General features: G+C 45.9%; 1 protein-coding gene across 1 annotated transcript in view; it reads left to right on the plus strand.

Moving 5' to 3' along the window:
* The window catches only part of MTMR8 (myotubularin related protein 8), a 710,603-nt gene that overhangs the window by 284,934 nt on the left and 399,814 nt on the right, over positions 1–25,855 (plus strand). The window contains exon 7 of the mRNA XM_069612538.1: positions 15,585–15,717. Within this exon, the coding sequence (XP_069468639.1) occupies positions 15,585–15,717 (133 nt within the window). The remainder of the gene's footprint in view (positions 1–15,584; positions 15,718–25,855) is intronic.

A 25,855-nucleotide genomic window follows, 5' to 3' on the forward strand; every position in this document is an offset into this window, starting at 1 on the left:
CGAGAACAGAGGAAATCCAAACCAGTTGGAACCGAGAGTTCAGTGGTGGCAGGACCATGCAGCAATCGTGGTGGGTAGCAGGCCCGCACAACAATGCAGACACCACCAACAGGAAGAAGCAACCCCCGAAGTGAGTCCCGGCAACTGTTTTATCCACGAGGCAAGAACAGGACCATAAACAGACATTGTGGAAAGGGAACTGCAGAGCTACCAATAAAAGCAGGGAGAGTACAACATTTCTACAGGTATCAGCAATGTTACCTCTGAAGACCGAAGGTAATACGGGGGCAGGAATACCAGAAAGTTAAAAGGGACTAAGTATAAGTTAAACGAAACTCGTCCCAGTACTAATGGGGAAAGAATTGGAAATACAGAGATGAATTAGAACTGTTAATGAGATGAAGAGAGACACACAAACGACAGAGTTGGAGAGAAATAGACTTGAAATTATATTGCTTTGGAAAAAGGGAAAGGTCCACCCATATGCCGAAGATGAGAGAGGACAAAAACCAAAGGGAGACATTTGTGGAGTTGAGGCCCGTGAAGTCAGTAAGATGATATATGTGAAAAGGCACCCCAGGAAGAAATTAACTATAATTGGGAGTTGAGCAACCATGATTCCCGAGTGGAGAATTGTACACAAGGGGTCTGGTTTCCTACAAGCGAGAGAAGGAACTTACTTGAGCTGAACAAATCTCTCCAAGAAAGAGGACAAGGAAGATACCAGTCCCTTTAAAAGAACTGCAGTACTTTGTCCAAAGGATAAGCAAAGACTATTTACATATGATCTATAAGAGTAGAATATAATCAAGAAAACCCCTGTCAAGAAATAGTTATACTAGTGGTAGGGTCAGATAGGTTAGATTTGGACAGTGGACAGACTTGTTTTGGACATTCACTTTAACTGACGAGCACCTTTAGTAAAATAGGTAGGGAACACCCCATAGACCTAGGGAAAGGTAGGCCTTGTTTTACTTTAAATAAACTATATGGTAAAAATGTCTTCAGTGTCTGCGTCCTCCTTCTGAACCTCCACAGGGTCTAGAAAATAAGTGTCATCTATATATACATACCAATATGACTAGTGAATGTTATCCAAAAGGCAGTTGGGAAGAAGTGCTTCAGGTAACTTCAGATGATAGGCAATGGAAATACATGTTCCTAAACTAAAGACTATATTTGTATTGTGTAATGGCAGTTTTAACTTAATTCATCAACTATATTACACACCTGTGCATCTCAGTGGTACCCTGAGATTTCTCACTCCTGTTACTGTTCTAAGGAGTATGCAGATTTGTCACCTTGCAAGGCAGTGTCTATTTTTGTTTACGTTCTGGAAGTAGTTATTTGAAGTTGCAAGCAAGATTTTGGACTCTTTTTTTTTTTTTTTTTAGATCTCCTGTTTGGGTTCTCTTAGGGTGCACGCTGAATATGCCGGCCACATTAGGAGACTTGAAGGCCTTTGCAATGTATATGTGTGGTAAAATTCTGGTTGAATCACCCGCTACTGATTGTGAGGATGGTTGCAAGATACTGAACATTGTCATGATAGAGAAGACCTGTCGGCTCCCTACTATTAACTGCTAGGCCCAAAGACCGGTGGATCACATATCAGAACTACCAGATTTCTAATTTTACTAATGCTGACCCTGAGGAAACCAATTCTACTTTAACAGTAGGTTCCAGCAGAGTGCGAGGCACCACCCAGATCTCTTTTCTACCAAAGCCCACAAGGGCCCCTCATCTTCCTGCCATATCCCCTGTGGAGCCTCCCACGGTCAGGTCTCCAACCCCTCTCTCTCTGCTCCTGCCATCCTGTCAAAGGAGGAATAAGTCTTTAAAGATGTCAGCTCACACACTGCGGCCTGCACAGCCGCTGACACTTTGGGGTCTGAGAGATCCATTGCCAAGAGATGTTTCTTTGGACATTTTGTCATCTCGCCATACTCTGGTCAAAGAGATTCAGCAGCGACTACCGCCTGTGGCTTCTGGTCCTCCTGTGGTTTCTGGTCCCAGTGTCATGATCTCTGCTTCCAAAAGATCAGGACTTGCCCGACTCCCTTGGAAGCAGACCCATAACCCCGGTTCCGAGTGCCAGCCAGTCCCAATTGGGACCTTTTGGACCCTGTCCTGGCGCCAGTGGCACCAGGCTCATAAAGATGCCCAGTCCCAGCGCTGGAAGCGCCGGGCTCATAATGCTTGGGTGGACTTACCTGCAGCAGACCATGCTGCTTACTTACCTGCCAGTTGAACCCCTGATCCTCTTCTGTTTGGGACTACTTTTCCTGTTGGGTGGGGCAGGAGCCACTCCCTAGGTTCAGAACACTGGAACTCTTCTGGAAAGCAGGAACTCTTTTCTTACCTAGGCGTGGCTGTGGAAGGAGACACCTAAGCACTACAGGAGGCTATTTAAACCACACCCGATGGATGAATCTTGCTTTGTGTTATTCTGCATTCTCTGCAGCAGAACGCTCCTCGTGTCTTCTGCTTCTGATCCTGGGCCTAAGGGAACAAAGGCTTACCATCCTGGAATCCAGTCTTCAGCAGCACCTGTAAAGACAAAGAAAGAACAGGTTAGCACTACAGTCTTCAGTGGCAGCGCATCTCTTACCTGGTCCATCGGCTGTCACCAACGCCTCGCGCTGCATTCCGGCATCTGAAAGACAAAGGCTTACCTACTCTTCGCATGCTCCGGAGGTCTTCGCACTGCATTCCGGCATCTGAAAGACAAAAGCTTACCAGCTCTTCGCACGCTCCGGAGGCCTTCGGCGCTGCATCCCGCATCTGAAAGACAAAAGAAGGTGCGTTTAAAGACATTGGGCAACTTTATTACTCATGTGCCATTACTCCTTCCCACGCCGAATCCAGTGGGTATTCCAGCACCCTTCAGCTTCTCTAAAGCTCCGAACTTGATAAAAGGGACAGTTAGTGCGCATCGTGAAGCAGGCTACAAGCGCTTACTTACGTGCTTCCAGGCGCTTCTATTCCTCACGCGGGTTCGATCCTCAACTCTCATCAGCACGCCATCCGCCATCGCCGGAACCCTGCAAAACAAGAGATATCATTACAAAAGACTTTTGACATTTGAAGTGCCCAGAACTTACCGTTCGTGCAGTTAACGACGGGCAGCAGTCCTCTGAGGTCAAGAGGCCTGCACCCTTTTCCAGTGAAGAAACTGGTTACGGCACCCTGCCCCGAGGCAGATGGAGAGCTCGGCGTTCACTTACCTAAGGTGAGGGCATTAACCTTTGGGGTTCTACAGGAGAAGAGAAAGGGAAGAGGAGAGAGGCACCCAATAACCCCAGTTCATTAATCCCATATTTTCTATCTGCAGACATCTTACTCTTCGAGTCAGACATACAGTGCACAGAGGTCCAGCCCAAAGAGCCAACCGTGTGTTACACATCACCTTTGAAGATACGGCATTCACCCAGTCAAGACCGGCGCCTCTGCGGGAATCAGGTGAGCGTTACACCCAGCTCCTGTGGCCAGTCCACCAAGACCGTCACAAACCCACCTGGTTCCACCTCCTCAGTGACTGCATCCCACAGCCACCTCCTGTTCCACAGCCCTCTGTTGTGGAGGAGTTGGTCCTGACAGGAACAGACACTAATACAGACACCAACCCGGATACAGATGGTACCCAGGATACGGATGAGTTTAAGGACTAGGTCCCTGCAGACAGTGATCCACCAAATGTATACATACCATCTACAGACTCTTCACCCTGATGAAGTGTGATCTTTCCAGGTGATGATTTCCCGATGTGGCCAAGCTTTTCAACCTGAGGAAAAGCAGGGATTCCTTTTTCAGTGCTGTGAATCCAAGTATAAAATCACATACAAAACGACAACTTATATATATATATATATATATATATATATATATATATATATATATATATATATATATATATATATATATATATATTCATTGGCAACAATAGTCTTCAAAAGATATTGGTTGCACATTAGTATCAACATAGTACTTTGAATTTCACCATGGAAAAAGACTGCCAAAAAGTGAGCTTCTTGGATCTGACCATCTACAAATCGGAAGACGGATACTCCAGTACCCTCTACAGAAAAACTGCTGGCCGCAGTGAATGGTTGCACTACACCAGTTTTCATCCAGCAGTGCTGAAACCCAATTTACCATACAGTCAGTTTCTGAGAATTCAATGCAATTGTAGCTCACAAGAAGACTAAATATCCTGCAGAACACCTGAACCAAGAGGTTCATTGGTAAGAGGTTACCCAAACAAACTGATAAGACATAACTCCAAGAGGGCGGCCCACACTGACTGAGAAGTGGCACTCGCAAAACAAAACAGAAACAAAAAAGACTGGTATGCGTGACACCATTTGGACCAGCAAACAACCAGATAAAGAGAATAATCCCAAAAAAATGCCATTTGGTAAAACACCCTGCGACTCTGAACAAAAAACCTGTATTAGCTTTAAAAACAGAAACCACTGGCACAAACGTATAAAACTACTCGGGGAACGGAAAGTTGGATGCCATTATTGGGTCTACCAGCAGTAAAAGGTCACCACACATGTGGTTGATGTATAGTATGCAACTTCAGTGACCAAGAAATGGTTTGAACATGGTACCCTCAATTGGGAACTTGGAGAACATAGTAACTGCAGAAGCAAATATGTGATCTACATAATCGAATGTCCCTGCAAAATGCTATATGTAGGCAAAACAATCTGCGAAGTGAGACAAAGCATATCAGAACATCGTCCTTGCATAAGAAACCAAGCACCAGATAAACCACTAACGGAGCATTACAAAAGATTGGGGAAACTCAATGAATTTACCTGGTTCGTTGTACAGATTATAAGACCACACCCCAGAGGTGGGGACATGGCAGCACAACTGTACAGACTAGAACGATGGATATATATATAACCTTAATACCGTGAGAAATGGACTAAATATCTAGGTCGAATGGAACTATTTGATCCTGGCATAAAAAGAACACAGCCTCCAGAACCACGATTCCGGCCAATATACAGGGATGTCAGCAGATACACATACCCGCCCACGTTAGAACTTGGTGGGATGGAGACACACAAGACACTCTTGGGTCCCAGAAAGTGTAATGGTAACTTAATACAGGTTTCCGATTTTCCACGTACAGGTATTAGTCTATGTATATAAATCATCGCATTGTCATGCTATTTTCCATGCCATTGGAATGAATATATTTCTACACATTGTTATATAGATTTCAAACTGTACCGACGAGATTTGTTTTTACCTAACCCTACATTCTGGGTTATAGATTTCGTATTCGATATATGAAAAGTGATATGACTCTTTGCAAGCACATTTATGTGCCACACCAAGTTTGAGCCAACATTCTACACATACAGGGCACTCTTCCCGTGTGCAGATATTAATCTTTGTACATAAATCATGCATAATCATGCTATTTTCCATTCCATCGATATGTTTGTAATTTGTTGGGTGTCCTGACCCACGTTTAAGCTATCATGCTGCAACATTTGGTGCTGTGGGCTTAGAAAATTCAAGATGGCGGAAAACCCACATGTGCGCCGAAATCCAGGAAAGCTGCGCAGTTTGTGCGCACACCAAAATGGTTGCCTCACTTGCCACCCACCAGTGCGAGAATGAAAGGCCGGGTTGCCATGAGAGAAATGGGTTGCCAAAGGAAAAACAGTAGCGCCGGTTAGCTTCAAAGCGCTTTAAAACCACCATTGGACTACCCACACAGTAGTCTGAAACCATTGGGAATGGCAATGCTGATTGCCAAATGCAACCTAGAATTGTTGGGAATTCATTTTCTTAAATCCCAAAAATGGGTGCAGTACCAGTGCTCACCACTATCCAAAAGCCGGCAGTTTAAAACCACCCTGTGTTTCTCTGAAGGCAAGCCAAAGTGCCTATTTCAAACATTGCAATATGTGCAAAATATTCACTGAACACCAGCAGACATTTGGTAGAATGGAGTGTTGTGTGCCTACAAAATCTGGGAAATGAAGAGCCCAGAAAAATGCTTATAACAAGACTGGCTGCGCTGTGGATTTCAGCAGTTTAAGTTGCATTGGACTGAAAGACACTACAAATCTAAATGTTCAAATTGACTGAGTGACCTACTTTTGAGTGTCACATAGGTTGAAATTGTTTAAATGTCATAGTTTTAAACTTAGAATCAGCCTTATAGCTGCATATGTGAAAATGTTTAGTTTTATTTGAATGCAGAAACTGGGGAACAAAAAGTGACATTTTATCTGAAACCTGGCTTAAGGAACTTGATTTTGCTTGGCAGCTACCCCCATCAGGAGTGAAACTTGAGTCACCACTGTGTTCCCAGGCCAACCTTCCTTTTGCTGCTCACACAAAGGATATGCCATCTATCTGATAATTGAATTACCTGCTCTGCAGGAGAGTGAACAAAGCCCTCTTCACTCAGGCAAAGGTTTTTATTACCGCAGTCGTAAAATGTAGCTTCCTCTTGGCAGGAGCTGGGAGGGGCACTGCCTGTGAGAGCAAGCTGGCTTGGCAGAACTGGATTAACCAGAAATTCAACCTTGTGCTGAGGGTAAACCACACCCCTTTGGAGCCAGAACATAACTTTAAAAAGATGAATAACTCATAGAGCGGACATGTGAAAATTTTATAAATGACACCATAATTCTTGTGATTTTTCTGCCCACATTTTAAGAGGTTTTTCGACCCGGTGGCGTGTTCAGGGGGGTGTCAGCGGAAAAGTGGATATAACTCTAAATGTATGCATGTTAAAAATCTGAAACTTCATCAGTTAATGTCCCTACTCCCTGCACACATGTATGTAAAGTTGGGTCCATGTCAGAAATTGCAAAATCAGTTAAAAAGTGAAATATGTGCCAGTTCTGAATGCAAGCTCCCAGGAAGAGCAGAGTTTGAACAGGGGATACCTCCTGTAATGCATGATGGGTGCATATGATTTTAAAACAATATGTACCTCTGCAAATATGTATTTGTTTCAAATCTAGATTTGTGTGTAAGTTGACAGGAGGAGTGGACTTTCTGCAGGCTGTAAAATGACATCACGCTGACTCACAGTTCATTCCCCAATCAAATGATAAATGGAAGTTTGACCAATTAGAAGCTGAGAGAGAGGTAGGGTCAGTGATGCTAGAACACACCCACATTCTAAACACATAAAAGCAGACAGACAGGACAGATAGGGACTTTCCAAATCCATCTGCAGCGGGACGCTCTGCCGGAAAAATCCATACTTACCTTCATCAACCTACAGAAAGCCAAACTAGAGACTTCAATCTATCCAGAACTAAGAGACCAGACCAGAGAGAAAGCAGTGCTGTACCCAGAGAGACCCAGACCAGCAGAGAGAGCTGACCCAGATCACTGTGAAGTGCAGAGGCCAGACCAGACCAGACCAGACTCCAGTCTAAAACCCTGACCAGATCCGTGGCGAGGCCCATTTCACTCAAGAATATAGTGTGAGTACCCAGCTGAACTGTGTAGAACCAATCTCTTAGTTTAAATTCATCTAATTCAATCTATTTAACCTAAGTAGAACTGCCTCCTAGCTGTCACCTGTCATTTCTAGTTGCAAGCTGCACTTGAAATTTTGAGCTTTTGAAATTTGCAAACCCAAAAACGACCTTTATTAAATCGCTCATATCTCCGCGACCGTTTGGGCTAGAGACTTGCAGTAACTTTCCTCTGATAGCTTAGAATCGTAGCTTTGAATCGCACCAAGAACCGCATTCCTACCCCTTATAGTTTTACCGCAATCGCGGAACACGCATCCGCGAATTTTACCGCGATTTGCAATTTCTTCACATGTAAAAACTGCTGCTGCTTGCCTTCCATTTGCCAGAAATTCGTTTGACCTGCTAACTATCCCTGCATCATTGCTAGTGTGAGCCTGGACTAATATTAACTAGATACCACTCACCCTGAACCTCTGAAAGGGAATTAAAAGCGTTTCCAGCATATTTCTCATCCATTGCCAGCACATATCAAAGCAATTTGGGCCTGTGATTCAAAACTCCTATCTGTTTTCTGTTGTCTAAGCTTGCTGGATTGAACTGATTACATTGATTGCATTTCTGAGAACTGTGTGCTTTCCTCCCATTTCCTTGCATTGCATAAAGAGGGGGGGAGTGAATAGCCAGAGAAAAGTGATTACATTGTTTGGTAGAAATCATATTGAGTATTTTCTGTACTGCATTCATTGAATATTGCATCCACCTGAGCTTACATAAAGCATCCTCTACCACATTATACTTTTGTTCCTATTTACCAGTGTGCTATCTTATCCATTTCATGTCAACTCATTAGTGATTATAAGAAGTGTGCTAGTGCCAGATTCTCCGTTGTTGATCTTTATCATATCAGATTAAGGGTGATATTCAATTATTAATTTATTATAAAGTGTGATCTATATATCTATTGTTAAATTATCAAATAAACCTTTTAACTTACAAAACAGAACTACTTCTTGGCTCAGTGGGGTCAGGGGGATTCCAAGAGAGGGGTGTTATATAGGGGTAGTCATCCAGAACGCATGAACTGGACCTAAAGATATATCCATAAGGGTTTTCATTCAGTATTCTAGACTAGGCGTTAACTTAGCTGTAGTGCTGAATTGAATCCTCTTACAAATTCTACATAGTGTAATAGAGATTTCTAATTGGATACACGTCATTGGAATTGCTGTATATCAGTAGCTGCTTGTGCTTAAACATATGGTTACAGATCATATAGGAAACAGTCCCATTCATTCGTCCGCACTAATTATACCTAACGGGGAGACTGTATTCTGTAAGCGGGTCGTATATGAGTAAATCTACACTGCGTCATTTATGATCAGACATCCAAGCCAACACATACATATTTATCACCTCTGGAGAATGTCCCAGCCAAAAGGTGTACACACACACACACACCATTAGATCCATACAATAGGACACAGCATAGATTCACATGCATTTTTAGGCATCTGAAGTTGGCCGCCAAATTCCAGTTGCTTTTATGGCCGGCCATCTTTGTTGAGAATGGTTGCTCGGCAAACACGTAATCGGACGGATCAAATGAACTGAACTGTAAGTACTGGCTCTCCGCAGGCCCGCTGCCACGTTATAAAATATAGATTAGATATGATCTGTAACGCGCCCCTATCCAGAGTAGTCACATGGGCTCTTCCCATGCTCGCCACGGGTCCTTTCGGGATCCGCAGTGTCGCAGGTTCACACATTGATTTCACTCGTCCACGTTTGTATGAACATCATCTCTGCACCTAATGGGAGGTAGTGTAAATGCATCCTCATCGTGGCTCCTGGTGCTTACTAACACAGCTTCACCCATACTCGTGCGCTATGGGATACAGAGTTACTAGTTGCTCACGGTTTGAATGCACACCATTTCGGTGTCTAACGGGAGTCGATCTCATTTCATCTGGACTAGTTATTGACTGTTGTGAATGGAAACACGGCCGAATCTATACTCCTTTTTAGATAAACACCACGGCACTACTTGAATAGATACAATTTCGTCCCGGGCACATATGATACCGCAGTATTTGCAGTTACTAAATATGCACTGCATTTTTCATGATAGCTTGTATAAATTGACTTCTAGGTCAGCTGGTTATGTACTGGACATGAACCGCACACATGTGAGATTCACACAAGTTGACCGATTCCAAACCCCATCAGGTATGTTGGGACACTTGAAGGATTTGTAACATGTTATAAGTTAAACTTGATTAGATGAGGTGACTAAGCGTGTCCTTTTTATTTAGATGGGCCTTGCTGACTGCCAACACTGAATTAACTCCACGTTTTGGGCTCCACACTTTCAAGAGTGGACTGGGCGACTACAAAGACAGGTAGAAGTCCCTTGATTCTCTCACCCTAAATAATTTCTATAACACAGCCACATGTTTTGTAAAATAACTAGTCACCCCTTTTTGTTCCCCGTTCTAGACACATCGCACATTAGTCTGTGCTCATTATCAACCCATCTTCGTCCTGATGAAGGCCGTTTACCTGTGACACCGTATGTGGGTGACTAGATGGCCGAAACACACTGTCGACCTGATAACCGAAACCACGATCAGCACTGCTAAAACCAGGGCAGGCCCCACAACACATAAAGACATTAACAAATATGGCACTGCAGATTGTCAGTGTCTCAGTCATGTGTCTATAAAAGGTACTATGTTGATACTAATGTGTAACCAATATCGTTTGAAGGCTATTGTAGCTAATGAATGTCTATATATGAATAAGTTGTCATTTTTTGTGTGTTTTTATGTGATTTTATACTTGGATTTATACAAGACCTGTAGCTATAAAAATAAAAAAGATGTTTTTCTAAGTGAAATATACATCTCTTCTTGTGTATTCCCTGAAAAAGAATATTTGGCCAAAAGTAAGAGGAGGGTGACAAAATAGCCTTGACCACACACCTATTGCTCACTGATAATTTACCTGGAAGGTTAAGGCTCATCAGGTGCCCTAAGAGAAGTTAGTGCTGTGAATCCTCCAGAAAGACTGTGGTCTCAGTCCTGCTTCTGGATGACGTCTGGGAGGACAGGCTACTGCTGATGCAAAAGCTTTTTTCCACACTTACTAAAAAGGATGGGGTGGAGAAGACCTATAGGGTCTCTGATACAGCTCCAAAATACCTCGGACGTCATCCAACACCGGACTCTGTAATCTCAGCTGCATCGAGGAAGAGGTAGTCTAATCCTTCTTCCTTTTACTCAGTCCCACCTGACCTGGAGGGAAGCAAAAAGTGCATAACCACCACTGCAGCCTCTACAGTCAAGGTTGCCAATGCCCTAGCCATCCGCTACGACAGAGGACTCTGGTGCAAGTTGGGACCCATCCTCGATTTCCTGCCAGAGGACAAGAAAGCAGAGGCCATGGAAGGGGGAAGTGGCATTTGACCATGCATACCCGGTTGCCCTTGACATTGCCGACTCTAGTTTCCAGCAGATGGGCCACAGGGATGCCCTACGCCATCAAGGTTGGCTGAGGGCCACAAATTTCTGGCAGAACGTCCAAACAAAGGTGGTCGACATGCCTTTCGACAGAGGTAACTTTTACTGCAAGGCAGTGGGCGAGTCTCTTCTTACCATCAAGACGCACACAGACAACACACTCTCTCGGCATGCTGCAACATAGGGGGCAGACCTTTCACTTCCAGAAAGGGAAGGTCTCCCAAACTTCCAAGTTGTGCAGCCCTTCCTACCATTAGCTCTCCCACTTCACTGCTCAGTCATATAAAGGCAGTTCCCAGGCCTATAGAGGAGGTACCCAGCATCGTCATCCGCAAGCCACCAGGACGGAAACACAGAAGGAAGCCAGACGAGACCTAGTCCAAAGCCCCACTTCAGCACCCCGTGGGAGGCCGACCCTCTGTTTGATGACATGTGAAGAAACCTCTCTGCGGACAAATGGTTGCTCAATGTCCTCGAGCAGGGACGCTCCCGCATTCCACTTGGGTTAAGACCAGAACAGCACGGGGCCCAACCTGTTAAGGAAGTTGAGGCCATGCTGCTGAAAGGGGTAATAGAACCGGTCCCTCTGCGCCTCCGGCGCTCCGGAGTGTATTCAAGATATTTCCTTGTTAGCAAGAAGTCAGGAGGGTGGAGGCCCGTCCTGGACTTGCGTCGTATCATCAATTCCTAAAGTCTCCGAAATTCAGGATGGTTATGTTACAGCACATGCCCAGCTACCTGGAAGAGGAAGATTTCCTGGCGACGCTGGACCTGGAGGATGCATATTTCCACAACCACTGCACCCTCCCAATTCACCCAAAACATCAGAGGTTCCTAAGGTTCGTCGTCAAAGGAAGACATTACCATTTCAAGGCATTACCCTTTGGCCTCAAATTGGCCCCAAGGTGTTCACAAAATGCCTAGCCCCAGTGGCTGCGTTCCTTCAGCGGAAGGGAGTGTAGGTCTACACCTACCTGGACGATTGGCTGGTCCGGTCTCGTTCTCAGGCCCAGGCAGCACAACATACAGCAGAGACGGTCCAGACTAACCTCTCTGTGATTCTCCATAAACATTCCCAAATTCCGAATGGTACCGTCCCAAGACACTCTGTTCCTGGGGCCTGACTCAACACAGTCTGGTGCCTGGTGGCCCCTTCGGAAAGGAAAGGATATATGCCATTCTAGGGAAAGTCCAAAGGCTATCCCGTTGGAGTTGTGACAGTCCAGTCCATAAATTCCCTATTGGGGATGATGTCCTTGTGCATCCATCTGGTCCCTCATTGCAGACTGCAAATGAGACTACTTCAGGAGTTCCTGGACGCCAGGTGGAAGCAGATCTCCGGCTCATGGAATGACTGGATAGACCTGCATCAAGCTTTCTGCCAACCCCAACACCGGTGGTCCATTCGCCTTCACATCTCACAAGGAGCACCCTTCAGGACCCCCTGTTCATCAAAAGACTGTCATGACCGACGCTTCACTGGAAGGTTGGGGTGCCCACACGGGCCTCTGGCTCCCGGAGGAGAAGGCGTTGCATATCAACCTCCTGGAATAACAGTTTTCTGGGCTCTCTTCTTTCAAGACTCAGCTCTTAGGAAAGGTGGTCTTGGTCTTCACGGACAACACAACCACCATGTATTATATCAAGAAGCGGGACAAGATCACCCGTCCTCTTTGGAGGCACACAACCTGTGGGGCTGGGCCATTGCTCACCAGAGGTTTCTGGTCCCGTTCCATCTGGCAGGTGTTCAAAACACCATCGCAGCCAGTGGTTTACCAGGTATCCTCAGGCAAGAAGTCTGGGGGACGCTTTCTCGTTCCTGTGGGAAGGCCTATTACACATTCCTGCCCATTCCGCTGCTCCTACGTGTTACCAACACACTCAAAACTATCCCTCTGCAAGATGATCCTCATTGCATCAGCGTGGCCCAGACTGATCTGGTACCTGGACCTTCTTCACCTGTCAGTGGTTCCGGCTATCAAGCTGCCTCCTCTTCAGGACCAGCTAGCCAGAGAAGGAGGGGCAATCCTGAACCATGACCCAGCATCCCTGAACCAGTCGGCCAGGCTCCTGCAGCTTTAGAATTTGGGCATTTCTCACTGCCACTGGAATGCATTAAGATTTGTGCCAAGGCTAGGGCTCTGTCTACGTTTGCACGCAACAAACACAAGTGGAGGCACTTTACAGTGTGGTGCCAGTCACAGAAGATCTCTCCACAGTGTGTCACAGTGCTTCAACATCTGCCTAACCTGCTATCGCTGGCTAAGGCTGGCCTTGCCCCAGCGTCCATCAAAGGGCATTTAGTTGCGATAGGCCGGTGTACCCGGGCTCCTGGCAAGCTCTTCCTGTGGTCTCAAAGGCTCATGAAGGAGTCCTTTAAGGGCCTTGTCGAAACATTCCCTTAGGTGAATGCTCCTGGCCTGGCGTGGGAGTTTAATGTTTGTTTATTGAATTTATATAGCGCTTTAAGCCAAAGCGCTTTACAATATAACAACTGGTACAAAAGTGAGAGAAGCATATTTACAAACATGAACAGGTCATTGGAACAATAAGTAGAACTATTTACAAGGTGTGTGGGGGGAGGGTAGAGGAGGGGGTAGGTGAAGGGAGTTACGGTACTGATGGGTGCTCTGTTTGAGCCTATGCATCGGGCATCTTTGAAGTTCTTCTCTTGGAAGACCGCCTTCCTAGTGGCGATAACCTAGGCCAGGCTTGTTGGAGAAATGCAGGCTCTATCCTTTAAGCTTCTATATTTGTCTTTACACTAATACAATGTGGTTCTGCAAACTTATTTGTCCTTTATGCCAAAGGTCCCTGCTGACTTTTATTTAAACAAACCTTTGGTCTTACCAGTTTTCTTTGCAAACCCTTCTGTGCCTGCTGAAAGGTCCTTGCATTCACTGGATGTGTTGCATGACTTGAAAGTCTATGTGGTATACACTAAAGATTTTCTAAAGACTATCTACTTTTCATCAACTTTGTACCTCTGGGGCATGTGCGCAGGCCCTATCGAAGGCTTCCATCTCCAGGTGGCCCTCTGGCTATATCTTGCAGTGCCATCAATTGACCATCACACCATTGCCAGGCCAGCCTAGAGCCCATTTCACCAGAGCCACTGCTTCGCCTACTGCGCTTCTCTCTGGTGCCCCCCCTGCTGGATATCTGCAGGGCGGTATGTGGAGATCTACTCATAACTTCACAAGATTTTACGGTGTCGACAGGGATTCCAGGGCGGAGTCTCGTGTCAGACAAGGGGTGCTTCGCAACATGTTTTCTTGAGGTGAGTCTATTCCAGGGGAAAATCTTGTTGCTTCTGTTGAGCCTTGCCACCTCGCATGGTTGTGTATATGTACTGCTGTGTAATCCTATTCATAGCGTGTGAATCCATGTCAGACCCCCATGCTGGAGAAGGAACAAGTTACTTACCTGTAACTCTTGTTCTCCAGTATGGGTCTTACATGGAAATACATGCGAACCCTCCTTCCCCTCTGCGGGTCTTCTTGGTTCCTACTGCCACTTTGTGTGCAACCAAATCCAAAGATGGTCACCATGGGTAGAGCTAAGGAGGACAAATGTCATTGGATGGGGCAGTATGTCCCAAAGTGACAGCAACAGGCTATTCAAGTGACAGTGCAGTTTTTTGCTTAAAGCTAAACTGCTTTAATTTACTGAGTATTCCGAGCCTGATACAGGGAATATTCATAGTATGTGAATTCAGGTATTTAACTTGTTCCATATTTTAACCCAGGACTCTAACGGAGAAATACAGTAAGCATCTATTGAAGACAACAATTGTTGGTTGGGAGACGTAAAGTGATGATAGAGGCTGGTTTGACTTTGGTCTTTGATTGCGTTGCTGACCGTTCGGGTGCAGAGGTGGTTGAGGGGAAAGCAGGGTACTACTATTAAGTTAGGAGCATTTACTTTATTATTTTAGCAACTTTTTTAAAACTAAGTTGTTTTACATACATTTTCCCATGTTTTTCTTTACTTTCCCTTTTTCTTATTAGTACTAATTCTTATTTGCCTTCTTTCTTAAACCATACCCCCTCATTCCACATTTTTTGTTACTGTTGCTACAGTACTGTTGCCCCTTAGTGTTCTCTTGGGTAATGTCAGTTGCACTGTACACATGTCTGGTTACTCTGGAGCAGAAAAGTATCTTGCTCAGCAGTGTTGGTCTTGGTAATGCTGTTCCTAGATGAGTACAGTATTGCTATGACTGAGGGCCACTAGTTTCAGGAATAGAAACTTGGAGCATTTTTCGTGTATTGTGTTTGCGATGGGTTGGAAAAGCCCAGCTTCTCAGATGAATAGGACTATTTTTGTCTCCTTTTATTTTGTTGTAGTTTTTTTGTTGTTGACGTTGCTGAGTTCCCAAACGCTCCTCTATATTTTATATTCATTTTGCTCTGAAAATACTTTACATCAGAGTATATGGGTTGTATTTTGATGATCCATTTTTGATCTGACGATACTCTGGTTACTGACATGCTTGGGCTTTCAGTGCATGTTGAGAAATAAGTCATATTTGTTATTGTCCTCTACTTTCATGTTGCTAATTTTGAGTTATTTACTGTTGACCCAACAGCTTAATGCAATAGCAAACCGAGCAGCTGGGAAAGGGTACGAGAATGAAGATAATTATTCGAACATCCGCTTCCAGTTTATTGGCATTGAGAACATCCATGTGATGAGGAACAGCTTGCAAAAACTCCTGGAAGGTATGTGTGATGGGCTGATCTACCACAGAGGTTTGTTGTCTGAGATTTATCGAGGTGTCTGTTAAGTTGGTGTAATACAATGATGAAATGAGTTTAGGAGAAGCAAAATGTTATTTAGTCGTTTATGCAAATAGTGTGCTCTTCTATCTCCAGATGCCAGCTTCTGTTAGAATGGAAGTGTAGGTGATCCCTGCAACTAGTAAACCAGTGGTACATAGTGAATTTGTATGTACAGGGTCAGCCCAAAAAGAGTTAATCATTTTAACTGCTTAGGTTCTCAAGTTAGCTATCACTGTAATTGTAAGAGCCACATTGAGAAGGCAAGCGTAACCATAGAAACTAGATTTGTGGCTAGAAACCACTTCCAAAAAGATAATCAGACCCTCAAAGGTTTTACTTGAAAGAACTTAGTATCTTCTCACATTTGTGGGGCGGCTACAAACCTTTTGAACAACCCTTGATCATGCACAGAAAGTAATGGAATCCCAACCTGAAATGTCTGCATGGAGCCACTTTTTTTTTAAAGTCAACTTACGAAATCAAATCCTAGTTTATAACAAAGAAAAGGGGAGCTTCCTCTATGTCGACATTAAGTAGCTTTGACTTCTGAAATCCTCCTGGAAGCATCTTATTGGAAAAAGTTATATTTCAAATGCATCATGAAGTCCCTAACCAAACCAGCAGAGGAGGGCTGGTTTGACAGTAGCAAAACTTAAATACTTACATCTTCTATTAAACTTTCGGACAGCAACCTTATATGTCCAATCGGCGAGGGGCAGAAAACAAGAGGTGATGGCAGGACGGTTTGGAATGAATCCTAACCTCTGGCATTGCTCTAGCCAAGCCTCCAGACCATTGTTCTTCACCTGTCCAGCCATTACAAAAGGAGAAAGACCATATGCAAATCAAGCTTGTCCCACCCCAAAAGGGGCAGTCCTGCCCGAATTCCTTGGTTACATCCCTTCTGCACTAGACCACAAGCATTCCCAAACATGTTTCGGCCTTGTTTGGACTCATCAGTGGGGAGTAACTTGGGTCTCTAGGCCCAGCAGGCACGGGACCCATGTCTGGGCATACCTGTGCCACTCTGGGTGACTTGCGCAAAATAAAAAAGGTGATGGCAGGAAGGTTTGGAATGAATCCTAGCCCTTGGCATTGCTCTGGGCAACCCTCCAGACAATCGTTCTTCAGCTACCAAGCTATTACGAAAGGGGAAAGACCATATGCAAATCAGCCTTGATCATGGCAGACATGACCTCAGAATTATCGAAAAAAGGAGGTCTCCCAATTAACCCAGGCATTGGGAACAAATACCATGGTATACAGAAAAGAGGACTGGGAGTATATATTTCAAATGTGTACCCCTTGATGTTAGCTTAAAAACAAAACAATTCATTCATCCATAACAAAGTAATCCTTAATATAATGAGCATTTACAGAAACTTCTAAACACTGAAAACATAATTATGAAAAGAGGCACAAAGACCAGAATCGCATGTTTCACAACCCATTCACACCGTCCAAACTTACAACACACATCTGAACATGTGATAATTGGGCGAATTAAATATAATACAGCAAAAAAAACAGATGACACCAGGGGCAGTGTTAGTGTAAAAATCGAGTTATTTGGGCCCCATGACTGCTCAGGTGCTACCAGCATTTTTCCAAACTATTGCGTCATCCCTAATTCCAAGTTGGGCTTCAACTCTTCTAGGCAGATGTACTTAACCCCCCGCCCCCCACCCGTGTCTCCTGTCTTTTCTACCTGGCGAGGAACATTTGTATTGAATTTATTCTGTGCTTTCTCTAATGCGCTGAACAAAAGGCCCAATCAGGAGAAGTAATACATTTTAAATAATAAGCAGAAGCAGTGGGTCATGAAGCACAGTTGTTGGAAAGAGTGGTAAGGAGATGGGATCTGAGATTAGATTTTAAAGTATATAGCATATAAGGAAGAGGACCGGATAGAGAGGTTGGTGGAGGGGAATGGCGTTCCAGTGCTTGTAGGCTGTGATGGGGCGGCCCGCCACAACGGACCATGCTGACTCTTAAATATCAGATCAAGGGTGTTAATTTAAAATCTCAATTGTCAGAATGGCTAATGCTTCTCTTCAATCTCTTGTGGATTTTAAGGGACTGGGGAATATTGGTGCTAGAGCCATCCCTTTACTCTGTCGACTTCCCCAGGCTTGAGACCCCACCTCAGACGTCCCTACCAGGTTGTTAGCAGTCTACTCATCGGTAACCCCTGTCTCCTCTTACTACGACTAAAGGTGTTCTCCCTTAGTCGTTGGCTATCTGACTCCTTAGAGAACCTCTAACTCTCCCTCTCCCATCAATGGTTAGTTGCTGAGAGTTGAGGAGTGGTCTTATTTCACCCAGCGTCACGCACACTCCTTCCACAACCTCTTACTCCTGTTCGACTTTATACCAATAGCTACTCCTATGCTCCCACTCACTCTTCCCACTACTACCATGACTACTGTTCCCACTCTGTTGCTATCACTACCTTTCTCTACCACCTTCCAGCTCACTCGGGGATATAGTGCCCTGCACACCTCTCTCGCGATTACTAACCCCTAGGGATATGGTGCCGTGCTCACCCTCTACTGGCCCCTGTTTGACCCTAAGGTACTACCAGGGATATGGTGCCCTGCTCACCCTCCTAGTAACTCCCACTAGACTACTAATATCCTTTGCTCGCTACTCACAACACCTACTACCTCTACTCCCAACTACTACCTCAGTCACTACCACTACCCGCCTCTCGCTCTCTCGCTCTCTCTCTCCAAAACCGCTCTCGCCTTTACTGGTCTCTCGGACGTCCTCAACCCACCCTAGTATACTCGCACACCTCTTTAAATGCCCCAACCCCTCCCAGGATTGCCTACTTACCCTGTCCAATAGCTTACCTGGCTTCAACAGGATGTGACGGGGTGGCCAAGGCAGGGCTTAAAAGGGCTGGTAAGCCCCAGCCCTTTTCCAACATGGACTTTGCTGAGGTCCCAGGATGCTGGACTGTGCCTGAAATCTGTAGGCTTTAAAAATAATTTCCCAAATCCGTGGTGGTGTAGTGGGTTGAGACCTCATGGGGCCTTTTCATTAATAAAATAGAATCCCTGGTGGGTTAGTGGTTTATATCTCCTGGGGACTTCTTTTTAATTGAAAAATCCCTGGTGGGTTAGTGGCGGGGTCTTCTCCCCTTCGTGGGCTCCTTTACCAGTTTTGTGGGTAAGCACGGCACCCCTTTGGTGCCGTGATTCCTTTGTGGGCTTTCCCTGCCTGTGTTACTGCTAATCACTGCAACCCGTGATGGGGACGCTTCTGCTACCACCGCAGTGCTAGTCTTCTCTGTGGCCCGGAGGATGCTGACACTGTAGGTAAAGAGGGGTGGGGAGGTGGCCTGTCCACATCCAGGCATCCAAGGGAGGTTGGGTGTGCACCGCATCCCCCCCATTGAAAGGGTGATGTTGCTGAACCTGTCACAAGGCGAGTATGACAAAGGATCGTAACCAGGAAGAGGCACAGGGGGGTTTTGCCACAGAAAACAAGAAGTGGTTCTGAGAACACAACGAGCGATTAGGACAATAGATCGAAATAAGTGAGGAAAGGTAGAGAGGGGTGTTAGAAACTGGTATTGTTAGGACCTGCCCTTTTGCTTCCTGATGGGTCCCAGTCCGCCATGGTGTCTGTATATGTGAGGTCCTCAGTGGAATGTTTCTGTGAGTGCTGGAATGTTTGGATATGCTTGGGATCCTGAGTGTTCCACCTGAGGCAGTTACCATGATGTAGTCTGGGTGGTGGGAGTCAGTTGGCTCCATCCCTGAGCTCCCTTCCTATTTCCTTGATTAATGTACCTGATGTCACCTCATCTTGAAGACTAAGAATAAAAGAACTACCAGCTGCCTCCAGTGTACCTTCAATCATAACAATTGGCCATGATCTGGTCTCGGGACCGATCCAGGCAGAGGTAGAAGTGCAAAGAAGAGACGGGTACCTGTGAGAGTGAGGAGGGAGATGGTGAACTGCTGCGGCTGGTGCAAGAAGGAGCTGCATGAGCATCAAGGAAGAGGGAGGCCCACTGCCCCTCATAGAAATGTCCTACCACCTGGCAGAGGACTGTGAGACTGGAGACACCCAGTACCAAGGGCAAGGAGAAGGCACTGTACTGGCAGGAGAGCTGCTAGATGAGTTCATAGGTTGTGCCAGAAGACTGACCAATGGCTGAACTGAGAAGAGCCTCCTTGCTGAGGTGAAGACATTGTGCCTGGCGTAATGTGATGGCAGTCACCCTGCTCAAGAAAAGGGATAGCAGAGGGTAGAGCTAACGCCAGGGTGTTTGGTGGCGTGGCACTCTTTAAAAAAATAAAAAAATTACTATTCCAGGCACTCGGTGTTTGAACTGTTGAAGCAAAGTGCAATGCCAGTCAACGTTTATTTCCTACTGGGAGCGCTCCCCTTGTGACCTTCGAAATTGTAAACATGGTAGAGGATCCCAACTGACCTGTGAGGCCGTTCCGGCCGTTGGTGTGGAGGAGCTTGTTCTGAGAAGGCCCTCACAAGGAGTGTTTCGGTGTCCGGGTTCCAGAGTGACTGTTGTTGGCTGGAGCTCCGTCCTGTCCACGGAAGAATCAAGCGATGTCATCCTGCTGTTGGCGGTGATGCCGAGCATCGAACCTTAGAATGCCATGGTGTTGGGAAGGGAATGACCCCATCCCCACCCCTTAGGCGCTTTGGGGTGAGGCAAGTCCCATTGGAAGACCTGTGAGAACACCAGGGGGGCATCCTAAGGGCCCCAACCTAAGGGCCGCTACATGATTATATTATGTGAAATTTAGTGCCTGCATATAAGCAGACACCATTTTTGTAGCCAAAATAGAAGTATGTAGCCTGCACGGCCATGCAGTATTTGGTGTTACACATAGGCCGCGAGTCTGAAGGGGAAATCTGAACAGGCCCAAGCGCTGATGAGAGGCCCCTGCTGCTAACTTCCACAGAAACTCCCCTTTGTTCTAAAAGTGTTGCCAATATGTTTATTCCAAGAAAGAATGTGCCTTGCAAGGCCATGAGACAGTGATAGGTGCCGTGATGCACGTGTTATTACAAACATGTGTGAAAAACCATAGGGTGTTTCACTGCCTAGACCTCAGGGATCTCTTACTCGGGTAGCCAGGGCACTGCCATCGCCTTCGGACAAGTGCGGGAGGATCACCTGGGTGAGGGGTCCTCGAGGAGTGTGGAAGGAACGCCTTATGGCGAGGCATTGTATCCCCTTTCGAAATACCCATGTCCATCCTATTTTATGATATTCCAACCTCCCAATCCCCCTTTTCTACACAAACACTGAGCCGAAGAAGAGGATGTCGGGCTGAAAGTAGTACCATCTATGCAATACATTGGACATGTCCTACTAATAAGATCAGGCAGGGTCAGGCACTTTATCTTAACTAAATACACTTGGTACCTATTAGCTCTCTCCACATGGTTAAAAGGTGGAAGACAGACACTAAGCAAGGCGATGGACGAGAAGGAACAGTTCTTTCAGGGCGATGGCAAACCAGGTGCCGCAGAGCGACCGGCCGAGTGACAGAACCGAGGTACAGAGAAACCTTGGACACCCAGGCGAGAGATCGTTACTTCTTTAAGGGCCTTGGAGGTTGCACAAGGAAGCCCTGCTGGAGAGAAGAGACAAACTTTGTGTTTCAAGGATACCTGCCACCCTCCGGGGTACGGCAGAGTTGGCAGAGGTGCAGCAGCAGTTGTGGTATCAGCCTTGACTTCAGGATCAAAGCTGTGAAAGATGAAAATGAATTAACACAGCCGGTGAGTTGATGAAAGCAGTGGAAGTCCGGTCTGTGTAAAATGAAACTTGACGGCAACAGTATCCGACAAATGAAGGTTGCGCGTGTGTCGATAAGACGTGAGAGAAAGCAAAGCATTGTAAAGTACTGTAAATTAAAGATACAAAGTAACAGAGTGGTCTGGCGAAAGAAGATTGCCGAATCGAAAGTGTCTGTGCAATGCCTGATGCTGTAGAAGCGGCGGGAAGAGAAAGAAAATGAGATGCATGATTTGAACTGTTCGATTTGATCCCGGCAGAGGAAAGCCTGGCATTGAAGTTTGAAAAAAGTACAATGCTCGAAACTACATTTTCCAAGAGGCCTTGATGTTGGAGAGAAAAAGTGGCGTTTGGGGAAAGAAGGTTGAAGTGGTCATGCCGAGGTAAGAGCAAAATCCTTGCAGTTTCAAAAGTCTTTGACAGCGGAAGGCACATGAAGAGGCTTGAGCCTGATTAAGGGAAGCCTATGAAGGTGTGATTGATAACTTGGGGAAGGGAACCCCCACAAAATTTTGATTGAAAGGTTTGTGCCCGGCCAAGGGAAACCTGTACTGAATTGTGGTAACCAGAAGGAAAGTAACTTTTGTGGAACTGTATTATAAGCTAAAAGGTGACCTGGGCTAGAGTGAGAGAAAGCCGAGAGTCCCAGTAGATAAACTAGTGACATTTTGTGCAAGGCCAAGATGGCCCCGTTCCAGGAAACAAACTCCCTCCTTGTGTCTGAAGCCAGAGTGTGTGTTGCAAGGTCCAAGTGTGCCACCTTACCACGTGCTGCAAAACGTGGGGAAGGGAGTTTACTCGGCCATACTGACATTTATTTTGAACACTGATTTTCCTTTTTGCATTACACATTCCTTTTACACATTTATTGTATTAGAAAGAGAGCGGGCATTAGGTTTATTAGTATATACCATTTTATTTTGAGTAAGGACTGACTGGGACTGTATTTTCTTTTTGTTTGATGGTCGAGAATACTCCCTTCGAATGGATTGTCATCCTAGTAGTCCTCATCTTATATCTTCGTTTCCAGCTTCAGCTGCTTCGGAAAACAAATCTTCTTGGCAGACTGCATTGTGCGTCGTGACGGTCGACCCAATGTCCCTCGGCTGATGTCATTGAGTACATGCACCACAGGCCGCACCCCTTGGCTTCAGTTCAGTTTTTCCACAAGTGTGATTGCTTTGAGAATTATGGCGCGCTTCCATTTTCCACGAAAACGTTTTGAGAGGGCCTAGTCTTTGGCACCTAATACTCTGAAGCAGGGCTGTAAAAGGTGCCTAGATTGCGGCACCAAAATGTCCAACACTGACCCGCATGAAATATGCATCTGGTGCCTAGGCGTCGAGCACAAGACTGTCAATCCTGTCAGTCGATGACCGGTAAGGCCATAAAAGAGCGAAAAGCTAAACTGTCAGTGGGTAGAATTGTCCCCAAATCCCCAAAAATTGGATCATCCCACAGGTTCAGAGATTCATCTCCTCATAAAGTAAAAAAACGATCCCACCTGAGGAGCACACACTCCTCTTTGTCATCAAAGAAATCGGAGAGAAGGCATAGATCACCCTCTCCTTTTTCTTCCTCAGAGGAAAGCGCATAGTCTGCCCGACTAAATCCTTCTCCAAAGTAGAATGGGAACTCTTTCTGAAGAAAATGTGTAAAATCTTCTGAGAGGGAACAGGCCCCATCCTCCTCGAAACTTAAGAACATTGGCCATGCTATAGTCAATGACGAGCATGAAGCCAAGGCAAACCCCTACGTGCCCTCAAGCCCGGGTCATAAGCCTAAGACTTCTCGAGAGTCTTTGCCGATTTCTCGTCTAGTCGAGTACTCAAAGAAACCGTTGAGTCGAGGGTCGAGTCCCTCAAAGCACAAGTCTAAGGACAAAGCGTCGATACCATGGACGTCGACGCCAACTGCATTTATTGACGCCATTGTCTGAAAAATTAAGGAAAATGTTTTTAAACCTCCATCTAAAGATTTTTTCAGATCATTAACCTCAATATACAAGGGCTATGAAACCCCTCCAAGTGGTCTTCAATTGGATACCCCTGGTATTTATAAAGATACTAATGTCCCTGAATGCTTAATTTCAGAAGTGACCAGGCTTAGGGATCTACATGATGCACTACAGTCAGCTAGTGGGGTAGACACCTCCCCAGAGCTGGATTTTGGGAAACCGGACCTGGCTGATCATGTGGATGCATCATACAGAAGCCTAATGTCCAGTGTTGTAGAGTTCCTAGGATGGAGCAGGCCAGATCCTTCATTTGAGCAGGACAACCTTAGACATATGAGACCGAGGTCCTCAATATGAATCTATACTACCATTCCATGTGGCACTCCAAATAAGGGTTGCAGCAAACTGGGAGGCTCCAGAGTCCAGCCCTGCAGTAAATAAAAATCTCACAAAAAATCGGACCATCCAATAACGACCCTAGCTACTTGTCAATACGTCTGACTCCGGAAAGTCTAGTAGTGCAAGCAGCTACATTCGGCTCTAAGCAAGCTGCGTATCCAACCATACCCCCTGATAGGGATGACGTTGACTCATGGGCAAAGAAAGTATTTTCTGCTAACAGCATGGCTTTTGAAGTCTGCTAACTCTACTTGTGCTCTTACAAAATTCACATTCAGCCTGTGGGACTGCATAGTGATGGCAGTTGATCACATCCCTGAAGGTGAGGAAAGAGACAGCTTCTTTAACCTGATAAGGGATGGCAAGGAGGCCATGTGTGAGTCTCTGCAATCAGGTCTGGACCCTGCTGACTGCATCAGCAGGGCCATGGCGGCAAGCACTGTCAAACGCAGATTTGCGTGGTTGACGAAGTTTGCACCTGATGTACAATCTAGACTTCTCAACCTGCCTTTTGACGGTTCACACTTATTTGGTAATGAGGCTGATGCAAGCCTTGAGAAGCTGCAGTCCTCAAAGGCGGCAGCCAAGTCCCTAGGTGCCGCCATCAGGCAGCCTCAGCCTTTTCACCCCAGTGGATCATCTTGGAGGATTAGGTTCTTTAGCTACTACTCCTCAGTTGGAAGAGCAAGAGGACATGCTGGTCAAAGAGGATAAAGAAGATTCCCTCGTGTTGGACGAGGGAGCCTGCCCAAGCAGTGGCGTCATTAACATCGGCTGCTGCTTCAGCTGCCTCAAAACCTCTGAGGTCTTGACTCACGACACCCTGGTGGGAAGCAGACTGTCACAGCATCTGCAAGAATGGCGAGGTATTACTTTGGATGGATGGGCACTGGAAACAGTAGCCCAAGGGTTACTGCCTCCCCTTTGTACAGAGACCTCCGGATCATTCACTGGGAAGCCATTCGCTTAATGTTCCAGATCCATTACTGTTGCAGGATATTTGAAAGCTGCTAGAGAAAGGTGCTATAGAACCAGTACCTGTGATGGAGAGGAAGAAAGTATGGTATTCTCCCTATTTTATAATCCCCAAAACAGAGGACTGAGACCCATATTGGAATTGAGATACTTGAACAGGTTCCTCGGGAAAGACAAGTTCAAGATGGTCCCTTTCTCAAATCCTTCAGGCCATTCAGCTCCAGGATTGGATGGCATCATTGGACCTTCAGGATGCTTACTTTCATGTGCCAACCCATCACAAGCACAGGAAGTACCTGAGGTTTGCTGTTGGCAGTTCTCATTATCAGTTTCGAGTTCTGCCTTTCGGGCTGACCTCCGCCACGTGGATTTTCACCAAGCTGATGGCAGTGGTGGCAACGAGTCTCAGGACTTCGGGGCGTAGAGGGTCAACGTCTACCCCTACCTAGATGATTGGCTGACCAGGGCACCTTCATCCAAACAGGCCCAAGAACATCTCTGTATCACCTGCCACGCCTCCACAGACTGGGCTTCTCCCTCAATTATAAGATGTCCCATGATACCATCTGAAACTCCAGTTCATTGCAGCGGTCCTGGATGCATGCCTGGGAAAAGCCTTGCCACCCGATGTGAGGGCTCATTTTGCAGATGGTCACCAAGTTTCAGAGTGCCCAGCGTCTACCGGCCTTCGAATTTTTTAGGTTCCTCAGCTTCATGGCATCCTGCATTTTTCTGGTGCGAGAGGCTCGCCTGAGAATGAGATCCCTCTAATGGGCTCTCGGGACTCAATGGTCCCATTTCTCAGGCAGGATGTCAGACCTTCTTCAGGTTCTGAGCAGAGTCGCACAGGACCTTATGTAGTGGGCATGCAAGGACAACATTCTGAAGGGAGAACCCTTTTGCAACCATGGGTGGAGATAACAGTAGTGACGGAGGCCTCACTTAAGGGGTGGGGAGCCCACGCC

This window comes from Ambystoma mexicanum, chromosome 5p (genome assembly GCF_040938575.1).
Source record: "Ambystoma mexicanum isolate Mex_15411 chromosome 5p, UKY_AmexF1_1, whole genome shotgun sequence".
Classification (NCBI taxonomy): Eukaryota; Metazoa; Chordata; class Amphibia; order Caudata; family Ambystomatidae; genus Ambystoma; species Ambystoma mexicanum.